Genomic DNA, 17,962 nt, shown 5'->3' with positions numbered 1-17,962 from the left:
CGCCGCCTGGCGCAGAGCCCCCGTGCTTCCCCTCCGTGGACGTTTTACCCATTTTTTTAAGTGGGGGGTGGTCGCAGGGGGTGGCCGAAGCCTCGTTCCCCCCCCAAACCCGCCTGCAGGGCCGGGGGCACGGCGGGTCCCCTCCCGTGCACGGCGGCGGGGGCTCCGGCACGGCGGGCGGCTGCCTGTTGCCGATGCCGGCGATGGAAATTCCTCGCCGTTGTTGCCATAGCACCGGGCACTTGTTGCAGGGGGCCGGGGGACCGGGTGCATTTCCCCCCGGTTCCCGCAGAAATTCACCCACCAGCCCCGTTCCCAGCTCCCCCCGTCGGTGTCAGAGCGCCGGGCTGCGAAACCGCGGCGATTTCGGCCAAAATGAGGAGCGAGCGGGATGCCAAGTTGTCATAACGCAGCGCTTTGTGTTTCAGATTTCAGGTACTCTGACTCCACCTTTACCTTCACCTACACTGGAGGCTCCAAAAGGTACTCCTTTCCACAGTCGCGACACCCTTCTTTTCCTGCGCTCAGGGAGCTCCCTTGCTTCGCTGCCCTGGCAGGCTTTTTTTCCTTCCTTTTGCGAGGAGGATCCATCCGTAAATCATCTGCCTTCTCGCAAACGTGAACCGAGCAGGAAGCATGGAGGGAGGTGATCAGAAAGGTGATCCCAGCTGTCGGAGGCTCCTTCGCCTGGGTGCTGCTCCCTGGCGCTCCGCTGCTTCAGGCTTTTTGCTCCTGTCCCTAGAATTTCTGCCATACGTAAGCTTAAGTGAAGCACAGCAAAGGCATCAGTGTATTTGATACAAAGTTAATGCATCCTAAAAAAATATGAAAAAGCTATGATTTTATTAAAAAATAGGCCAAATTTCACATTGGCACCTTATTCTCTTGCATTTGAGAGCCATGTTTAGTCCCTTGACAGATGCAAGACTGTCTGCAATTGACCAAATTAAACTACTGAGACGCTAAGTGAAATGTCAGTATAGCTTATAAGGTTATGAAATTGTCTTCAGTGAATGGTGGTTTAAATATCATTTCTAAATGGATGTGAGGTTTTGGTTATAAACCTGATTGTGCATGTACAAATTTATTTGAATCTGTCACCATTTATCGTGTTCATCTGTTCAAAAGGAAATATTAGATGAACAGTCAAAAGCTCATGTAAGTTGAACACACATCATTTTGTCTCCCTAGACCTTAGTTACCTGGTACTTGATAGGATAATTACAGTACATGCCAGGTCGTCATCTTATCTTTTAGCTGAATTTTATCAGATTTGGCAAGATATCCTTGTTTTATTATTTCCTTTTTAATTTTCCCAGTTTGGTGATTGTTTTTCCTTCCCAGGGTATGCCAGGTTAAAGTACTGTGCTCTGGAGTCTGCTCTTTGCAAGTGAGCCCTTTGGTGCAGGCAGCATTCCCGCACCACTGGTTCTGCTCGGTGCACGCTTCGGGCCCTGGCTGCAGGGCCAGGCTCCCAGATGGGCTCCAGGCTGGTAGGCTGCTCAGGAGAATGCGTTCCCCACTCAGGATCCTGTCCTTCCTCACTGAAGGAAAGACAACTTAGGCCATGTTCGGTGGAGTACATTAGTTCTACTAGTAGCTGAGGATGAGATGTGTTTCTGGCTTGCTTGAAGTATGCTCTTTTATTTAGGGTTTTAGTATACGTTTGTTTTGGTCTTGTTTTAGAAGGTAGTTTTGAAAGGCTTGATACAATAAAAATTATCTTACAAAAAGTATTATTGTTTAGTTAAAACAATTGAATTTGAAAGTTACTTAGCACTGATCTCTAAACCAAATATTGCAGCAAGCAACCAGGAAGTGAAACCTGTCTATTGTTTCTCTTTTCCAAGCTGAATAAGGTAAAAAGCCTAAGGGCATAGCTGATGGAAAACAAACCGGTTTATAAATGCTGGAACAAAATGTTGTCACTTCTACAGCGAGAGACGGAAGATGGCTGTGCATCTTGCAGCCTTGAATTTTAACTGGGGTCAGCATTTGCTTAGGAAACTGTCCACTGGAAACTAGGCACAGGATCTTGAATATTCAGAAGTTACACTTACAGAAATTGGTGAAAGTGGGTTGTTACATAAAGGATACCCGAGTTTCACTTTCCTTTTGACGTTTTAAGGACATCTTAAAAAGCATCCTTTCGGCTATGGATTTCAGGTTCTCTGCTCTTTTTTATGTTTATTTGGAAAGGTGTTTTATAATCTTCTTAGTGTACAGTGGCGTACTGAGTGGCCAGGTTGTGAAGTACATAAAACGAAAGCTCCAAGCCTTGACCGTCAAGGGCCAAGCTTTTATTTCTCACATCAAAGATGAGTTAGTGGTTTCTTCTCATAGGAGGTGCTGGCGAAACACCAGCTACCCTGTACTTTTGTGGTATTCAGACAGGGCTCCAGCAAGGTCTCAGGAAGGGTCCGCGGTGGTAACTTACATGCGGTATCCCATTAGGAGGGCACAGGGCTATTGAAGGATCTTTTTTCATGCATTTGTCCATGATTTTTTTCCTACTGATATTGCTGTAGCCCTGGATTTCTGAGTGGTGATGCTGTTTATGAAGCGTTGCATTCTGGAATCGTCCCTAAGTGACAAAACCTCTATTAGCTTGTGACCACAGACTGGGGATCAGCTGATAGGCCTAGTTCTGTTGCTTCAGATATTCAGTCTGATGACTTTGTTCTGCAAAATGACAAAAACATGGGTTTTCAAGTGACTGGCTAAGGGTATATGCTGGATTTTCAAACTGAGAGATAGATTTATATGAGTAAGAATGGTGTGTAAGGTGGATTACAGTATTTTAGCACTCTCTTGTTTTCCTTTGAGCTAAGTCCTTTCCATGCTTCATTTCCTCTGGATGTTCCTTAGGTCAGTGTGTGCTGTGGCTTTTTTTTATCCATAGTGTTTAGATACCAGAGCAGAACCCCCCAAAAACAGCCGATGTGTTTTCTGTTTGAGAAGAATTCTTGGCTTTACTCTTGTATATACATAGGTTGCAACAGTGCCAAGTTCGACATCTCTAAGGGTTTTCGTCTTCATCGTGTAGCTGCCTCAAGTACACATTAAGTCCATTTGTCTGCGGTCTTAACATAGTCAGAGCCAGATTCTTGGTAAATTAGTGTAAGCCTATGGAAGTCAGTGCACCAGTATTGTTTCAGTATATGAAGGGCCAAGGATTTCTGTATTCATTAAGCTGTTAAGTTTACACCTGTGAGATTTTTCTTCCTTGAGCCAGCTTCTCAGCCTTTACCCGATTTTCCCTGCTGCTCATATTGATTGCACGGACCCCTCCTGGGTTAGTTCTGTTCAAACACTGGGGTGGTACATAACCACCTTGCAGATCACACCAAGTAAATAGACCTGATCCAGAGCATATTCATCGTAGCTTCAGTAGAGTTAATTTGTATTCCCGCAGGACAGTCCTGAACCAAACCTTGAGGGCATGACTTAGCTTTTGTTCAAGAACAGAGGTTCCAGGGGAACAAACTGAGAATTATTATTATTTTATTCATTATATAGACTCGTTCCAGCATTTGACCTTTAGGTCGTATTAAGCTACTATATATTGTATAAATAAGATATGTGTAAATGATCACTGCATTGGCATAAGTACACCTAAAGGAGATTGTACTTCTGCAGGATTTTTCTTGAAAAGTTAGGAGGGAAAAGTATCTGTAAGTGCAAACATATTTGTATTGCATGAATTATCATGAATAATCTTTTACCTGTGTAGTTTGATTGATTATTTTGGACAGTACTTCATGTTCAGACATTGTTTCTTTTTTTCTTTTTTTTTTTTTTTTTAAATGCACTGTGCTCACACTTCCAAATTATTAGAGATGTTGTACACAGTGGAGATGATGCTTCCTAGTTTGGGGAGGTTGTAATTAGTAATTTTTTAGTAAAGCATATATTTGTACATAATATGGGTAGTAAACATGAAGCAAATTATTATCAATTTGATCATTTTTAATTTCACTGTCAGAAAGTGATAGGTACCCTATAAAGTGAGGTGTTCATTTGGGTGCTGTGACTGTGCAAGATTTACTTTTCTTTAACTACAGAATTTTGGATAATTGGCAGAATATTGGAAATGGCTGGATTCCTTATGATTTTTACCGCAGGATCTAAAAAGGATATTAAAGTATGAACACGTTGAGGTGCTTTCTTTTTTTTAAGAATCTCTCGTTTCCTTTGTCCTATTATCTGCCCCTGAATGAAACATTGCTTCTCCAGAAACCCTGCAGACTGAACAGAATTGTGGTCTGTCATCTTTGAAATAAAAATGCGTGATGCCCTGAAGTTGTTTTCATTTTATGTGTCATTTGACATGGTTTACATAAAAGCAGTGCTCGGTTGTGCTGAAGAAAAGATGTTTCATTTTCTTAGTGTTTTTCTCACCTCCACTTTTTTTTTTTTTTTGAGGCTAACCAAGGACATCATGTCAGTCCTGAAATATCTCTTTATTCAAATATGTACTTAACTATCATTGGCAGTGAGGGACAGTGACAGTAATCTGCGCATGAGAACAGGTCTTATATTGCAGCATGTTGTTAAGAAACTAGATAACACGTATAAAAACTAAACACAAAAGCTAGTTAGTTCACATCTCTCATTTGCACAGTGGGCTCTTGTTGTCTGCTTTTTCTACATAAGCAGGATGATCATATTAATGGCAGTTCTGCAGAAGCAAGGGAAGTTAAATGTTGGTCTAAGATAATTGTTTATTTTTGCTTAAAGCAATGATGAATTGTTAACTTGATATTTTTCTTTTTGTTTTCTATTCGAGGGCGTACACATACTGCTTAATACTGCAACATCAGAGATTCTGATGTAAACTGATGAGTTAATTCCCACCTCAGTATAGCAGTGAAATATTTCACAGTTGGGAAGTTGTGGCACTGAAGGAGTAATAAATTGTTTGAGGCTATCTACAGATAGAGACATAACCCGTGTATCCAAACTTGTGGCACATTATATGTCCGCTACGTGTTTGAACCACTCGTTGGTAAATAGATTCATATGATTGTTTTTTCCCCTTTAGTGGTATGCCCTTTGAGTGTTCAGGTTCATACTCTAGTGTTACTTACGTGAATTTAATAAAATTCTGTCTACATCAGATTTTCCATTTGTTGAATAGTTTTGAAATCCTGGTGTCATTCTGGTAATGCTGAAAGTCAAGACAAAAAAAAAGTGAAGAAAGTAGTTTCAGACTACCTCATGTCTTTTTTATCTTAAAATTTACATTCAGTTTATATACTATATCAAAAAGGAGAGATAGAATTGAAAAACATTTCTAATCCAAGACATAAAAAATATGTCCATACAAAAATATCAAAATGGAACACTTTTCTGAACATTTTAATTTTCTGTGTTCATTTCCAGTGTGATCTAGTTTAAGACCTTTTTTTTGTCTGGTTTTTTTTTTTTTGAATAGGTTAATTTTAGCCTAGCTCCTATGTCTCTTTTCGCTGTTTACTGGCTTAAGGGAGGGAGCAATGTAATGGCTGGGAAGAAGCTGTTGGACTGTTCCTTTTAGAAGCCGTGGTGGCTTGCATCAGATGCAAGTGTCGCTGAAAGTATGACTTAAGACTTAAATGGTTTTGATGGAATCCATTGCTCTGAATGGTTTTAGTTTAGCTGGAATCATTTTTATAGAGGCCTTAGGAAGAGCTGATGCAAGTACGGTTCATCTTCTATTGCTAATGGCTGCACTTAACTTTTTGTTCAGGTTATTTAATATGCAATTGCATTCCTAAAATCTATCCCTACTGTATGTAGTAAGATAGATATGAAAAGTAGATACGCAGCTTGTACTTAATTGTTTATTACTGTTTCAAAACAGATGGAATACTGTACACTGCCTTTCAATTTGAACTTTCTTATCAAATATGACTTAACATTTTTGCTGGGACTGCACCATTTCCTGGAAGATAAGTCTGTGATGTGAGATGGAAGTCTAGTTTAGATATAACATGACATGCACTGAGATTTTCATTTCTTTGTTAAGGATTCTGTAGATGCAGTAATGTTGAATACTGCCATGGATACTTTTAAAAAACAGTTTTGTGTCAGGTATTAATTAAGTTTCAGTTTTAAAATCTCTCTTTAAGACAAGCCCCTCTATGAATTCCAGCTAACCTACCTATTCTGATACTATACTGCCTTCTAATATTGGCTGTGTAGTACATACATGAAACTTAGCTGTATATTCCTATAGATAGCTTTTTGATAGATGATACTACAAGAGATTCAGTAGATGTAATTTAACAAATGATTCATCTTAAAAAGATATCTAGTAGAACACTGTAGTAAAAAAAAAGTGATTAAATGCAATGTTGAGGGTTTGTTAAAAGCAAAATCAAATCCATTCTACTCACGGTCTCATTGAGCTTGTCTTCATTTGGTGATCTTGTTTCTGACAGATTTTTCTAGCCTTGCTGTTAGAAAATCAGTAGTGTCTGAAGTGAACCCAATCACCGTCACTGCATCTGGTAAAAATGACATTCTTCAGGGATTGTGGTCTTCTGGAGATCCCAGACTAGTCTGTTGAAGTGAGGGGCTGTCCTCTCTCTGCTACATACTGTACTGATACTAAGAACAATACATTCACATCATTATTATCTATTCTTTTGTCAGAAAAACATGTTTTCAGGCATGTAAATAGCCTAGTTTTCAGAAGTGCTGAACTCCCACACTACATAGTAGTCTCAGTATTACCATGTACTGCTTAGCACCTTTCAAAAGCTTCAGGTTCTTTATGCAGGTGTATTTGTATGCAGTGGTGTTTCAATGTTTCAGTAGCACAGAGCTGGGAAAAGTGCTTGAAGGTTTCTACAGAAAACATTTTCAGTAACTTCTTCTTTTTCTGCTTTCATCACATATTTTAACATATTAAGTACCTAAAATAAACCTGTAGGCTGTCATTGTTAGTCTTAATGTGATAGGACAAATAATTTTAAAAGTGGAGTTCATTGTGACAAAATAAATTTAGATCACTTTTGTCTGTATTGGGACCAATGCCATTTCTGATTTTTCATGCTAGTCCCTAATAATTACCCATATTTTTCATCGCTCATAAATAACGAGCTGAAGATACCTGTTGGCATCTTTCTTCCATGGACTACTTACTGTGCAGAATGTGAATTCTTATTTGAGTCAGAGTCAAATCACTCTGAGCCAAAATACCTAGATTAATAAGCTTCAGCAGCTGGAGGGAAAGCAAATTTTAAACTGCTGGGAGAGTTTAGTTTAGTTACAGATAAAACAGTTAGTTTAGTTACAGCTAAAAACGGGATGAAAGGTGAATAAATCTAGAAAAGGTCCAATGTGCAGCTCCACCTTAGCATTAAATAAATCACACTTACGAGTACAGCTTTTAAGAATTAATGTCCTCCTTGCTACAGGAGGGTGAAAATTTTTACGGATGTTTCATTTTAACTTGCCTCATCTGAGGAAAAGGAGCTCCTTTTAACAGAGTGAAATTGACTCATAAAAAATAAGCCTGCTATCCTGTACAGCAGAAGCTAGAAAAATCTCACTGAAAGAAGAGGGACTAAACAAGGTACAGAAATACATCTCCTTCCAATGCCTACCCCTGACAGCCTTCTGCGTGCTCCAGATCTAAATGCCAGATTGCGTCCAGCCTATTTCTATGGGAGGAAGAGCAGGAAAGAGCCTTGCATCATGACTGGGAACAATTGTTGCTTTTATGAGTCAGGCTTCTCTTGGGAGGACCCATTACATCGAGGGAGCTTTATATCAGACACTGTGTTCCCTTACTACAGGGGTTAAACAACATCATAAATGCTTTTGGCATTGTCTAATCCAGTGGGAGTAGGTCACAGTCTCGCACATACTCACATAGGGTTAGTTCTCAAGGAGGAAACAATCATGGGCGAAGGCTGCGGGCTGAGTATCCTTCCATGACTTACATGAAGGCAGAGTACTGGTGTGAGCCCTGCAGAAAGGCTTTGGCTTTTCTTGGCTGTTGTAGAAGACCACGGCCCGTCCTAGCAATCAGTATCTAGCTGAATCCCCTTGATGGAGTTCTTCCCAGGGAGACTCGTGTAGTGCTTAGCAGGAGCCCGTCTGGAGCAAAGAATTGAGGGCAAAGAGGAAGCTCAGAGAAACAAGCAAGCCCTCTAGATGTCTCCTTCCAGCCTCAAGGCAGTGATCAGAAATAAAAGGAGAAACAGCATGCCTCCTGTGTAATGAAATATAGTGTTTGCCAGAAGGGAGTGCAAAAAATGGTGATACGCCATCTGTAAAAAGAAGTATATAATTGAAGAGTAAGTTCCTTTCAAACTGTGTAGCATTCTGCATTTTTCTCATGTATTACATGTTGCCATCTTGAAATCTTGTTGCTTTAAATGAATGTTCCACTTTATGTTTCTAGGTAAGAATTTTTCATATTTCAAGAGCAAAGCTAGAAGGCAGGATAATTTTGCACTGCTCAACTGCCTGGTTTCTACCCAATAAGGTGTTTGTAACAGATAGCATTTTCTCTCAAGTAGGAAAAATAGCCCGTGGGTTAGACATGGTATTCCAGGTCATTAGCTTTTCTACAAATGATAGAATGATTTATTTTAAGGTTGTTATTTTGCTTGTTTGTTTTGTAGTTTTGCTCATTCTTACTCATTCTTTTTTCTTAATGTTGAAAAATTTATCTTTAATGGGAATTCTCACCCAGTAATAATCATATCATTATGAAAGATAGGAAAATAATTAGGATGCTCTTCTGTCAGAGTAGGGCCTGGGGTTCATAGAGGTGTTAAGACCAGGAAGCACTTCCTTGTCTTAAATGTACTTGCTAATGATCAACTGCTTGATCTCAATTACAGCAGGGTAAATCCAGAGTAATTCCTCTCATGTGATGGGGCTCACTTGGGTCCACAGCGATGCTGCCAATTTTTTTTTATTCGTTCCTGATGACACGCCTAGTGAGCAGCAGTCCAGGTGACTTTTCAGATGGGGACTCAGGAAGATCAGAGTTCTGTTTTAACACTGATGTCTTTGCAGATATTCTCTCATATTTGGGTACGTTCCTGGATGGTGGGAGAGCAGCAATTTATCCAAGGAAACACAGCTTTCATTTGTACATTCTTGTCAAGCCACTGTCATGGCAAAGTGCAAAGATAGAAGGCCAGTTGTAAAAACTATGCTGTTCTGTATCTTTTTCAGCTTTAGCATCTGAAAACCAGGTTGTCACAGTCCTTTCTTAAGAACATAGTTTGCTAGGCCACATGAAAATCTCTTTACCTGTCACTCATTCAGAACGATTATTAGATCTTAAACTGAATCCCAAAATGTTTTCAGAGCCTTTTGTACACATAACCATTAGTTGAAACAGTTGCTGATTTCTTAAAGAGAACTGTTCTGTGAATACACCTAAAAGGATTGTATTAACTTAGTCTACATTAAAAATGAGCGACATTCCCAGTGTGAAAACTGGTCATTTCACTACATATTTGTTCAAAACAGTGGAAGCATTAAAAAAAACCAAGAGTTTTACAGTACTTCAGACAAAAAAAAGACAACCTGCAAGTGTTAAAAACTTCTGGAAAATGTACATTCAGTTAATGCTTTATAGCAGTTATGGGTACTATCAATGGTCCTACTGTATGGATAGATAATTACAAAAATTAATGTTTTCTACAGGTTGAATATGGTACTATGAACATTACATCAAATCTTTGTACTTTGCCGTAGTTCTAATGAAGTTCCAACTGAAAACTGAGCTTACTAATTCTTGTCTTGTAAGAAGTTGTAACGTTAGAGAATTATTTTGTTATGAAGATTTAACTGTCCTATATAGCAAGGCTTGTTAAGCCTGGTGTAAAATTTCATTAAGATTTTGTAGGCTTGTATGTTGAAAAAGGACTCATGTTTTATCAGTGGATGATGATAAGACTGAAACTGGATATATTTAGGTGGCAACAGGGGCAATGTAACCCTCTGCGAGAATCACCTTGGGTGTGTACTAGTTTTGTTAACTCAGGCCAATAGAATTTTTAAAGTAGCTTAGTGTTGGTCTCTAGAGTATGAAGTGAAGAGTCACCATCATCAGCTTACAAAAGATGCAGTCTCTCTTGCCTTTAGCTGGCTTGTGTGCACTTTATTTACACCTTTTGCACCTTTTATTTACAAATATCTGCATAACATGAGAGCAGCAGAACATTGGGCATATAGTTGTGCTTCCTAGATGTTCCCCATGCCAAATTTAGCTATTGAAGGAACTTTCACAGCAAACTTCAGTCTTGGTTAAAGGTGCCCTGCCTTTGTTACTGAAATAAAATTACATGGGATTAGCAGCCACCAGTTTAGTTCTTGTTAAGGTATTTTACTAGGTAATCTCTATCTGAAAGGACATCTACAATTCCATGTTTTGGATATTAAATTTTGTTTGTTTGAATGTTTGTGTTTAGTATTCTTGCTCTTTGTACCAATTCGTATATTTATTTTGAGTTTAACTAGAATAGTGAATCAAAAGACGTACATCCTCCCTATGTACAACACTATAGGAGTAGGTGAACAGAAGAAGACTTAAGGCTCTTTCTGTACCTGAATTTATATTATACTGATAAGCTTTTATTTGTTTTACGTCATCCCTCTTTTTTTGAACAATTGCTTACTATATTGTTTCTGTGTTTAAACAACAATAAATAGATATTTAAAATACTGCTTCGTAAAGGTGTTACCATTTATTTAAGGCATGAAGAATTATATTCATCCTGTAGTTCATCTAAAACCCGACCTTTGTCAAGGACAACAGACACACAGAGATATGGAGTGTTAATACCTTTTACATATAGTGCTGCCTCACTTTGAAGCAGGCATGGATGTGTGGAAGCTACTGGCCTCCTAGTGTGCTAGTAAAGATTAGGCATTTGTTGCCTGCGAAGTGAGCGGGAATTGCAGCTGCATGAGTAAGGATAAAAATTTCAAAGGCTATCAATTTTGCTTGTGGAGGACATAAACTGATCATCATTTAGGGTAAAGAAAAGCTTTTACCCTGGCTACCAAGTCTTTCCCCACATCCTCTGTTAATAATGGCATCATCAGGCAAGAGCAGCAGGTCAGGTCTTTGATGAACTATCAAAGAAGGGCTCTGTGAAAAAATGGCATGTCTTCTGTGGCTTGGCAATTTTTAAAGCATGTCTCCGGCTTATTTCAGAGTATGTACCAGTTGTAGAGCTTTTGACATCAGTTCTGAGAAAATTGTCATAAATTGCTGGCATTAATGAGCATTTTGCTATTGCTGTGGTTGCTTACAGCATATTCCCATCTGTATTTTGTCCCAAGTTAATCCTCTGTTGTACTTTACGTGATGTAACATTATACATATTCTCAGCTAATTTAAATTGACAAATTGCCATGGAATTCAGTAAAGTCATGCCAACTTATTGCAATGAGGAACTGCCTAATTATATTCATCTTGTTAAAGAATCTTAAATAGAGCAAAGTGGGGCAGATATGCCTGAACTGATAAAGAAGTTTACACACATGGTAAACATGTGTTCTCAGCAGTGTGGCATTAGAGCCGTAGGTCTGCGTGTGGTGTGACTGCATCAGCAAAAGTGCTGGCCAAGACTTCCAACTTGCAGTGCTAGGATGAGCTTCACAGAGCCCTTGCCGGTCTGTTTGCAATGAAATCGTTCCCACATGATCACTTTGTCCCAAGGAAAGTCCTTTTCCCCAGAAAATACCATCTCTGCACTCCATCTTGAGAGATAATGATAACTTGAAACTGCGGAAGTTGGAGGTTTCGTGCCAGTCCTGGCCATGTCATTTCCATTCTGGCTGTGCCACTGGCGAGCGGGGCTCTATGCAGTTGTCTTTGCATTGCTTCCCAACTTCTCATTTTCCTCTTTTCTGTCTGCTAGCTTTTTGTTTTCCAGAGTTGCTTCGCATGTTGATTTATTCTGACAATAACCATATCCATTGTAATCATCCTGTTGGAGCAGACAGATATGAATTAGTTGGTATTATTAACAGTACTAAGCAAGTTAACACAGAACAGCTATAGATGGCATATCTTTCACTTCTATTTGCATTATATATATCCCGAGATGCTTGTTTTGGTTCTTAGGAAGTTACACCAGAATAACAAAGGATAAGACTGTTAACCAGAGAGATCACTTATTCATTGCTGTTCATTATTCTGGCTTTTGTGTCTAATCTGTGGGTGGATAGGAAAAAAAAATCGGTTGAAATAATTGCAGCTGCAGCTTGAGTAGTAGTTGGCTGATTTCGATTTAAAAACTTTTCTAACTATGATTTCTGTTGTACCCAAGTAAGACTCAACAGAGACGTTTAGAAATAGTATGCATTTCAGATCTTTCACTGTAGATGCTGCACACATATAAGAATGTATTTTAGCTTGAATCAATAATTGCTCTGTGCTCTTAGGCATATTAGAAAATGTTTTAAATAGGACTGCAAAGTAAATAAAATAGATGTTGCTTTACTCTGTGTCCTGTTCCTCAGTTTACAGGCTTCTTACTCTTTAAAAAGCACTCTTTCTGGATCTTTGAGATTATTTTTCCAGTAACTTATCTTTCAGTTCAGTCTCCCTTGGATATATTCTGATATTTCCATCAGTAACACCGCACAATTTGTTAGGTACATGGTGCTGTTGTCACTCTGAACTTCCAGGGTGTTGAGTACTTGCTTTGGGAATCAATAAAACCTTCCTTTAATGCATTTATCCAGTAATGTAACCAATGTAGGGCAACTATTTGCCCTCTGTGATGCTGTTTGAAGTTTTCCTTGGTTGGCTTCTGCTTTGTTCTGTACTGATTTATGTGACAGGTGGAAGCTGGTCCCTCTTCATGTCGCAGGCCAGCTGGCGGAGTTTCACTGGTGCAAGCCAGGCTCTGTGGGTATGTCAATGCTTTTTGAAGGGTGAGGCTTGAAAACCAGGTGTGCCTGTTGGCACTGGGTCACTGTGGCCTGCACCACTGCACATCCGAGCGACTGTTCTCCGCTGGTGCCAGCGCAAGAACGATGCATGACGGGCTGACAGATAGCCCAGCTCCTCGGCCCCGTGTGGTGGGAGTCAGCCAGGGGAAATAAATCATGAAATACTTCAGTGAAGTAATGGTGCGGGGAGGAACACCCTTTTCTTGCCAGCTAGAGGACCGTCAGGCAAGCGGAAGGAGTTCTGTGAGTTCAGTATCTGTGAAATTTGGAAAAAATAGGTTTAAGGTGGATTGCGGGCCTTACATATTGCTTTCTGGCAGGCTCTGAGTTCTTCAGGTTGAACATAAAATATTTGCTGCTGGAGAGGAGCTAAGCAGAGAGTATTTCTTTTCCATTACCAATTTCATATCTTGTATGCAAACCTGCAGCATATGCAGCCACTCCAGACCATATCAAAAATGTGCATGCATGTTGGTTTTAGACGTTGCCAGCTCCCTCTTTAGCATTCTGCCCTTTCTCAGAGGTTTTATAGCCCTGAATACGTCAGTTGCGCTCCATAATAAGAATTTTCTTTTTCTTTCTTTCTTTGAGTCAAATCTGTGCGCATTTTTATATGTACATGCAAATGAGTTTAACCCCTCAGGTTCCTGGTAAGTTGCCACAATGGCCAGGAGCGTGGCAGAGGTTCTGCACCATCGCCTCGGGGAGCATTAATGTGTGACTGTACACGCCAGAGCCTTGTAACAGGAAGGGGTTTGCTGTTTCCTTTTCGTTGTCACTGCTGTTGCATGAAGGACTATAGAAGAGAAATCCGGAGGAGTGGTAAGAAGAAAAAAAAAAAAGGCAGGGGTTTGGATTCGTCTGGGTTACAATGGTGCAAAGTGGAAGCGATGTCATAAATCTCTGTTGGGCTGTGGATGGAAAGGCATCTTTATTAAAGAGATTACGAGTTAAACAGTGAGGACAGGATAAGATGTTATTTGTTGCTATCCATCTACTTTCACCTATAAAATACTTAAGAAGACAATAAGCACAATGTAAATAGCAGCCTCTTTTAATTATTTGTTTACTTCTCTTTTGTCTGAGAGTTGCTAATCATTTATTTGTAATGCTAATGAATAATTCTTTAAAGAAGTTGAAGCTGGGTGTGTTAGGTATTATGGTAGCGTTACTTCCTTCAGAGATGTGTTGCCAGGTTTTGTTTCATTTTATTTTTAAGAGTTGAGGCTGATCCATATCATGTCGTGTTCTAATATATATATGTTTTTAATTAATTAATTTATGTATCTGACTGACATGCATTCAAGGCTCAGGTGGATAAAACAGTGGAGCTGTTCTGTCTCTAGTATTCTGAAGTTTCTTCTTGGGTTGCTACACATGGCACTGCAGTGGTAGTAAGTTATCTGGGACATCAGCAGTTACTAAATGAGAATCCTTTACTGCTCTCAAACTTCAGTGATTTCAGTGTCTAATGATTCAATATGCTTGTGATCAACTAGGTAATGTTCTCTAGTGAGAAATTATTAAATTGTGAGGTGAAGGCTGAGTGGCCTGGGGTGATTTTGATACTTTTCTGTATAGATTATTTTTACTTTGAAGTCGGTTAGAACTGCTGAATTTTTTATTGTTGTACTTGACAAGTTTCAGTAGATTACTGCATAAACATTTTCATTTTGCAGCTGATTCGTATTTTGGCTGAAATTAAACACAGAAAAGGTTTCTACATTTAGTCTGTTCCTCTTCACCTCAAGACTATGTAAATTGATGAGATGACATAAGCCTAATTAAAGAGAAAGTGCAGTAGAAATTCCTTTATATGGTTGTATTTTGCCTGTATCATTCCACTGTTTTCAGTTAGAGATGATTGGATTAACTGAGGCCGATATTTAACGTTTGACCAAATTTCATTTGGAAATAATTCCACTTATGCTTTAAATTGCTTTGGTTTGTTTTGCTGTCTTAATACCTGTAGCTGCTGTCATCTTCATAAAGTTAAAGCTATGATACTGGTTTTATTTACAAATGAAGAACTTAACCCCATCTATCTCTCCGGCCATCTATCTAGCTAACAGTCTTTAAACGCTCCTCATACTTATATTTTGTTTCCTTTTTAATGTAACTTGCGTCAACATTGACCATTTCACGTGGTTAATGCCACAGTCAATAGAATTTCTTCAGGATTCTCCAACACGTACTATGTAACGTTCATCTTGCTGGCATTAGCATATGTTCATATTTATGATGGGATGTTGTGTCACTGAACTTTCAGCTTTCATTATTTCCTAACCAACTACTGCACAGTTAAAATAATAAAATAACAAGTGATACGGCAGAGGTGACCTGAGAAACAGCATGGTGAAAATGTTCATCTTTAAGAATACAATCTAAGAATATGATCTAGTCGGTGGCATCCCTGCCCATGGCAGGGGGGTTGGAACTAGATGATCTTAAAGGTCTGTTCCAGCCCAAACCATTCTGTGATTCTATGAACTTTATTTTCTGTTCAGAGTGAAGATAGATGAACACACTGAGTAATTACCAGTGAACTAGTAAGAGTGCAGTGTGGTGTTTCTATCAGAGAAGCCTATACTTTTTGACCTTCTGAGCCATTCCTAAAATATCTGTGGAATGAAGTTTATTCATTTCTTATAGCACATGCGTCACAACACATACTTGGCTTTGTGTCTGGTTTCCTGTGTATTGGAGCTGCCAGTGTTGAGAGCCAGCTCCAAGGTTGCTGAGAGTAGGCTTTTTCAAGCCTCAGCAAATGAAGAGGGAATGTCCTAAGGTGGCTGGTAGAAAAAGCTGCCGGGCTTATGATGGGACATGCACTCTCAGGGAATTTAGGTACTTACCTCCTGTCTAGAGTCCTGAAGCATTAGGTATCTGCACCAGCCTTTTTGTTGCAAAATGTCACTAAATGTTTGGTGGCAGTGGTTCCCTTTCCTTCACAGCATCGGTGGGGCAGATCCCCTCTGAGAGCATGTTGCTGCTCTCATGCCCAAGGTAGCAGTACTACCAGGATGCTCGGAGGTGAGACCTGACAGGCCCTCTAGCCCTCCTGTTAGGCTGCTCCGGCCTTAAACCAGAGCTGGGGCCACCGGAGGAACCCAGTGCCTAAAAGTTCTTTAAAACCTGTGCGTTGTCCAAGACCCATCTCGTTTGCTGTTTTATCTGTGAAGGTTTCTAAAGTTTTGTCTCAATAGCCCTAATTCTTTCTGTATGTCAGTGACTAATTGTGTAAAGCTGCTTGGACGCAGGCAGCTCTGGTCAGGTTCCGGAGCAGAAATGTAGGTGCTTAGGAGACACGGCTGGTTAGCAACATAGGTATCAAAAGACTTTTTAATGACCATTCAATTTTCTGTCTCCTGGGTCAGCTAATGAGTTCCTTTTGTGAAGTGAAACTCATCTGATGTCAGTTGACATAGCTTCATGTATTTTTCAATGGAATTTTCCTCAATATCCATCTTTTAATACAAAGCAGTTGTAAGACTCTTGCTTCGCTGTGGTCTTTTGAGTAAAGTGACAGCTGCAGCTCCAGCATACCGTCTGTGTGAGATTTGGGAGCCACTGAATTGTGAAGGATACATCAGGCCCCTGATATCTAGGATATATTCCACCAGTAAAAAAATAATAAAAAAAAGCTTATTTTGTTTCACTGGTAAAGTCAGTGTATTCTGATCCTCAAATAAACACATCTCAGTCTTACAACTTAACCTTAAACTGCCTTGGTGCAACATGTTTTTTAACCTATTTCTGCTGTCATGTGTTCTCCTTCTTGAGATGATAGTCTAAAAAAAAGTTAGTAATAATAGAGGAGTAGCTCTAGATTATCTTTCACAGATGAGTGTATGAAATGGTATATGGATGTACAAGATGGGTATATGAAATAATGTAATCCAGTCATGAGCTTATGGACTTGAGGAGTTCTGCAGTATGAATGAATATAATTGCATTCAGGTATTTGAAGTCCTATTTCAAGGTATTTATGGCATAGTGCAAAGTGACATATAGTTGCATCAGTGCAGACATCTGGAGATTTAGAAAGTGAGAAATTCTGTTAGGTCAACTTTAAAACAATATGATCATGCAAATCCTGCCCTAGTGTACCTTTGGTATATGTCTCACAACTAAAGGAATGCTGTTGTTACATTTCACTATGAAGTCTAAAATTCAGGAGTTTAGTGACATTAGAGGATGTCACTGGCTTCACAGGAGTGCTCAGGGACACTGCAGGAATAATGCTCTCCCACTGTCCCACATCCAGCTTCATGCCTTCCAGTAACTGATTCAGGCCATAGATCACCCTGTATACATGAAAACCTGTATCCTCAGTGGGACGTGCTGCACTTCTGCCTGCAGTGAGAGCCAGAAATGGTGTAGAGGAGGGCATGATAAGAAACAGGGGTGGAGAAACTGGGGGAGAATGGGGAGCAGAAGATGGCTGGATGCTGATAGAAGGACAAAGGGAGCAACAAAAAGATGCCCACGTGTGTTTGGAAGGGGAGATGGAAAGACAGGTGTGAGAGCTAGAGTCAGAGAGAAAGCACCAACATTAAGAACATGTGAGAAAAGGTCTGAAAAAAAAGAAACCTTATTGAGAAAGATGGAAAGGATTTTAAAATGCATTATATTCTAAATAAATGTACCATTCCACATCAGAATAGTTAAAACAGGATAGGAAGGGGAGTAAAAGGAAAAGTACATTTAGTTGCTGTATTCACAGGGACAAAATAGACTACAGAAAAAAAGAGCCGAAAACCCTTAGAGCAGTATGAAACTGTATATGTATTCTGTGCAGCTGTGTGCAATAAGGCAGGTTTTCTCAGCGTGCATTATGGACAAAAGTCTATATGTATGTCCATTATCTACATGTAATAGGATAATGTTGGTATGACGGCCTCTTTCTTGCCAAAAGGTTCAAGAACCAATAAGTTCTTGATCCCAAGCATCATGCCTTCAGGTCTTGCAAAAGACATGTATGTTCTTTTCATATGGGTAGAGAGCATATTTTCTCTTAGTCTTACAAATAATTGGC

General features: G+C 39.6%; 1 protein-coding gene across 4 annotated transcripts in view; it reads left to right on the top strand.

The window, feature by feature from the left end:
- The window catches only part of PARP8 (poly(ADP-ribose) polymerase family member 8), a 126,454-nt gene that overhangs the window by 16,568 nt on the left and 91,924 nt on the right, over nt 1-17,962 (top strand). For all 4 annotated transcript variants that reach the window (XM_083819075.1, XM_083819073.1, XM_083819072.1 and 1 more), the window contains one exon: nt 429-483. In XM_083819075.1, the coding sequence (XP_083675201.1) occupies nt 429-483 (55 nt within the window). The remainder of the gene's footprint in view (nt 1-428; nt 484-17,962) is intronic.

Source organism: Anser anser (genome assembly GCF_964211835.1).
Source record: "Anser anser genome assembly, chromosome: Z".
In the NCBI taxonomy this organism is placed as follows: Eukaryota; Metazoa; Chordata; class Aves; order Anseriformes; family Anatidae; genus Anser; species Anser anser.
The sequence above is the reverse complement of the archived record's forward strand: the minus strand, read 5'-3'. Positions and strand labels throughout refer to the sequence as shown.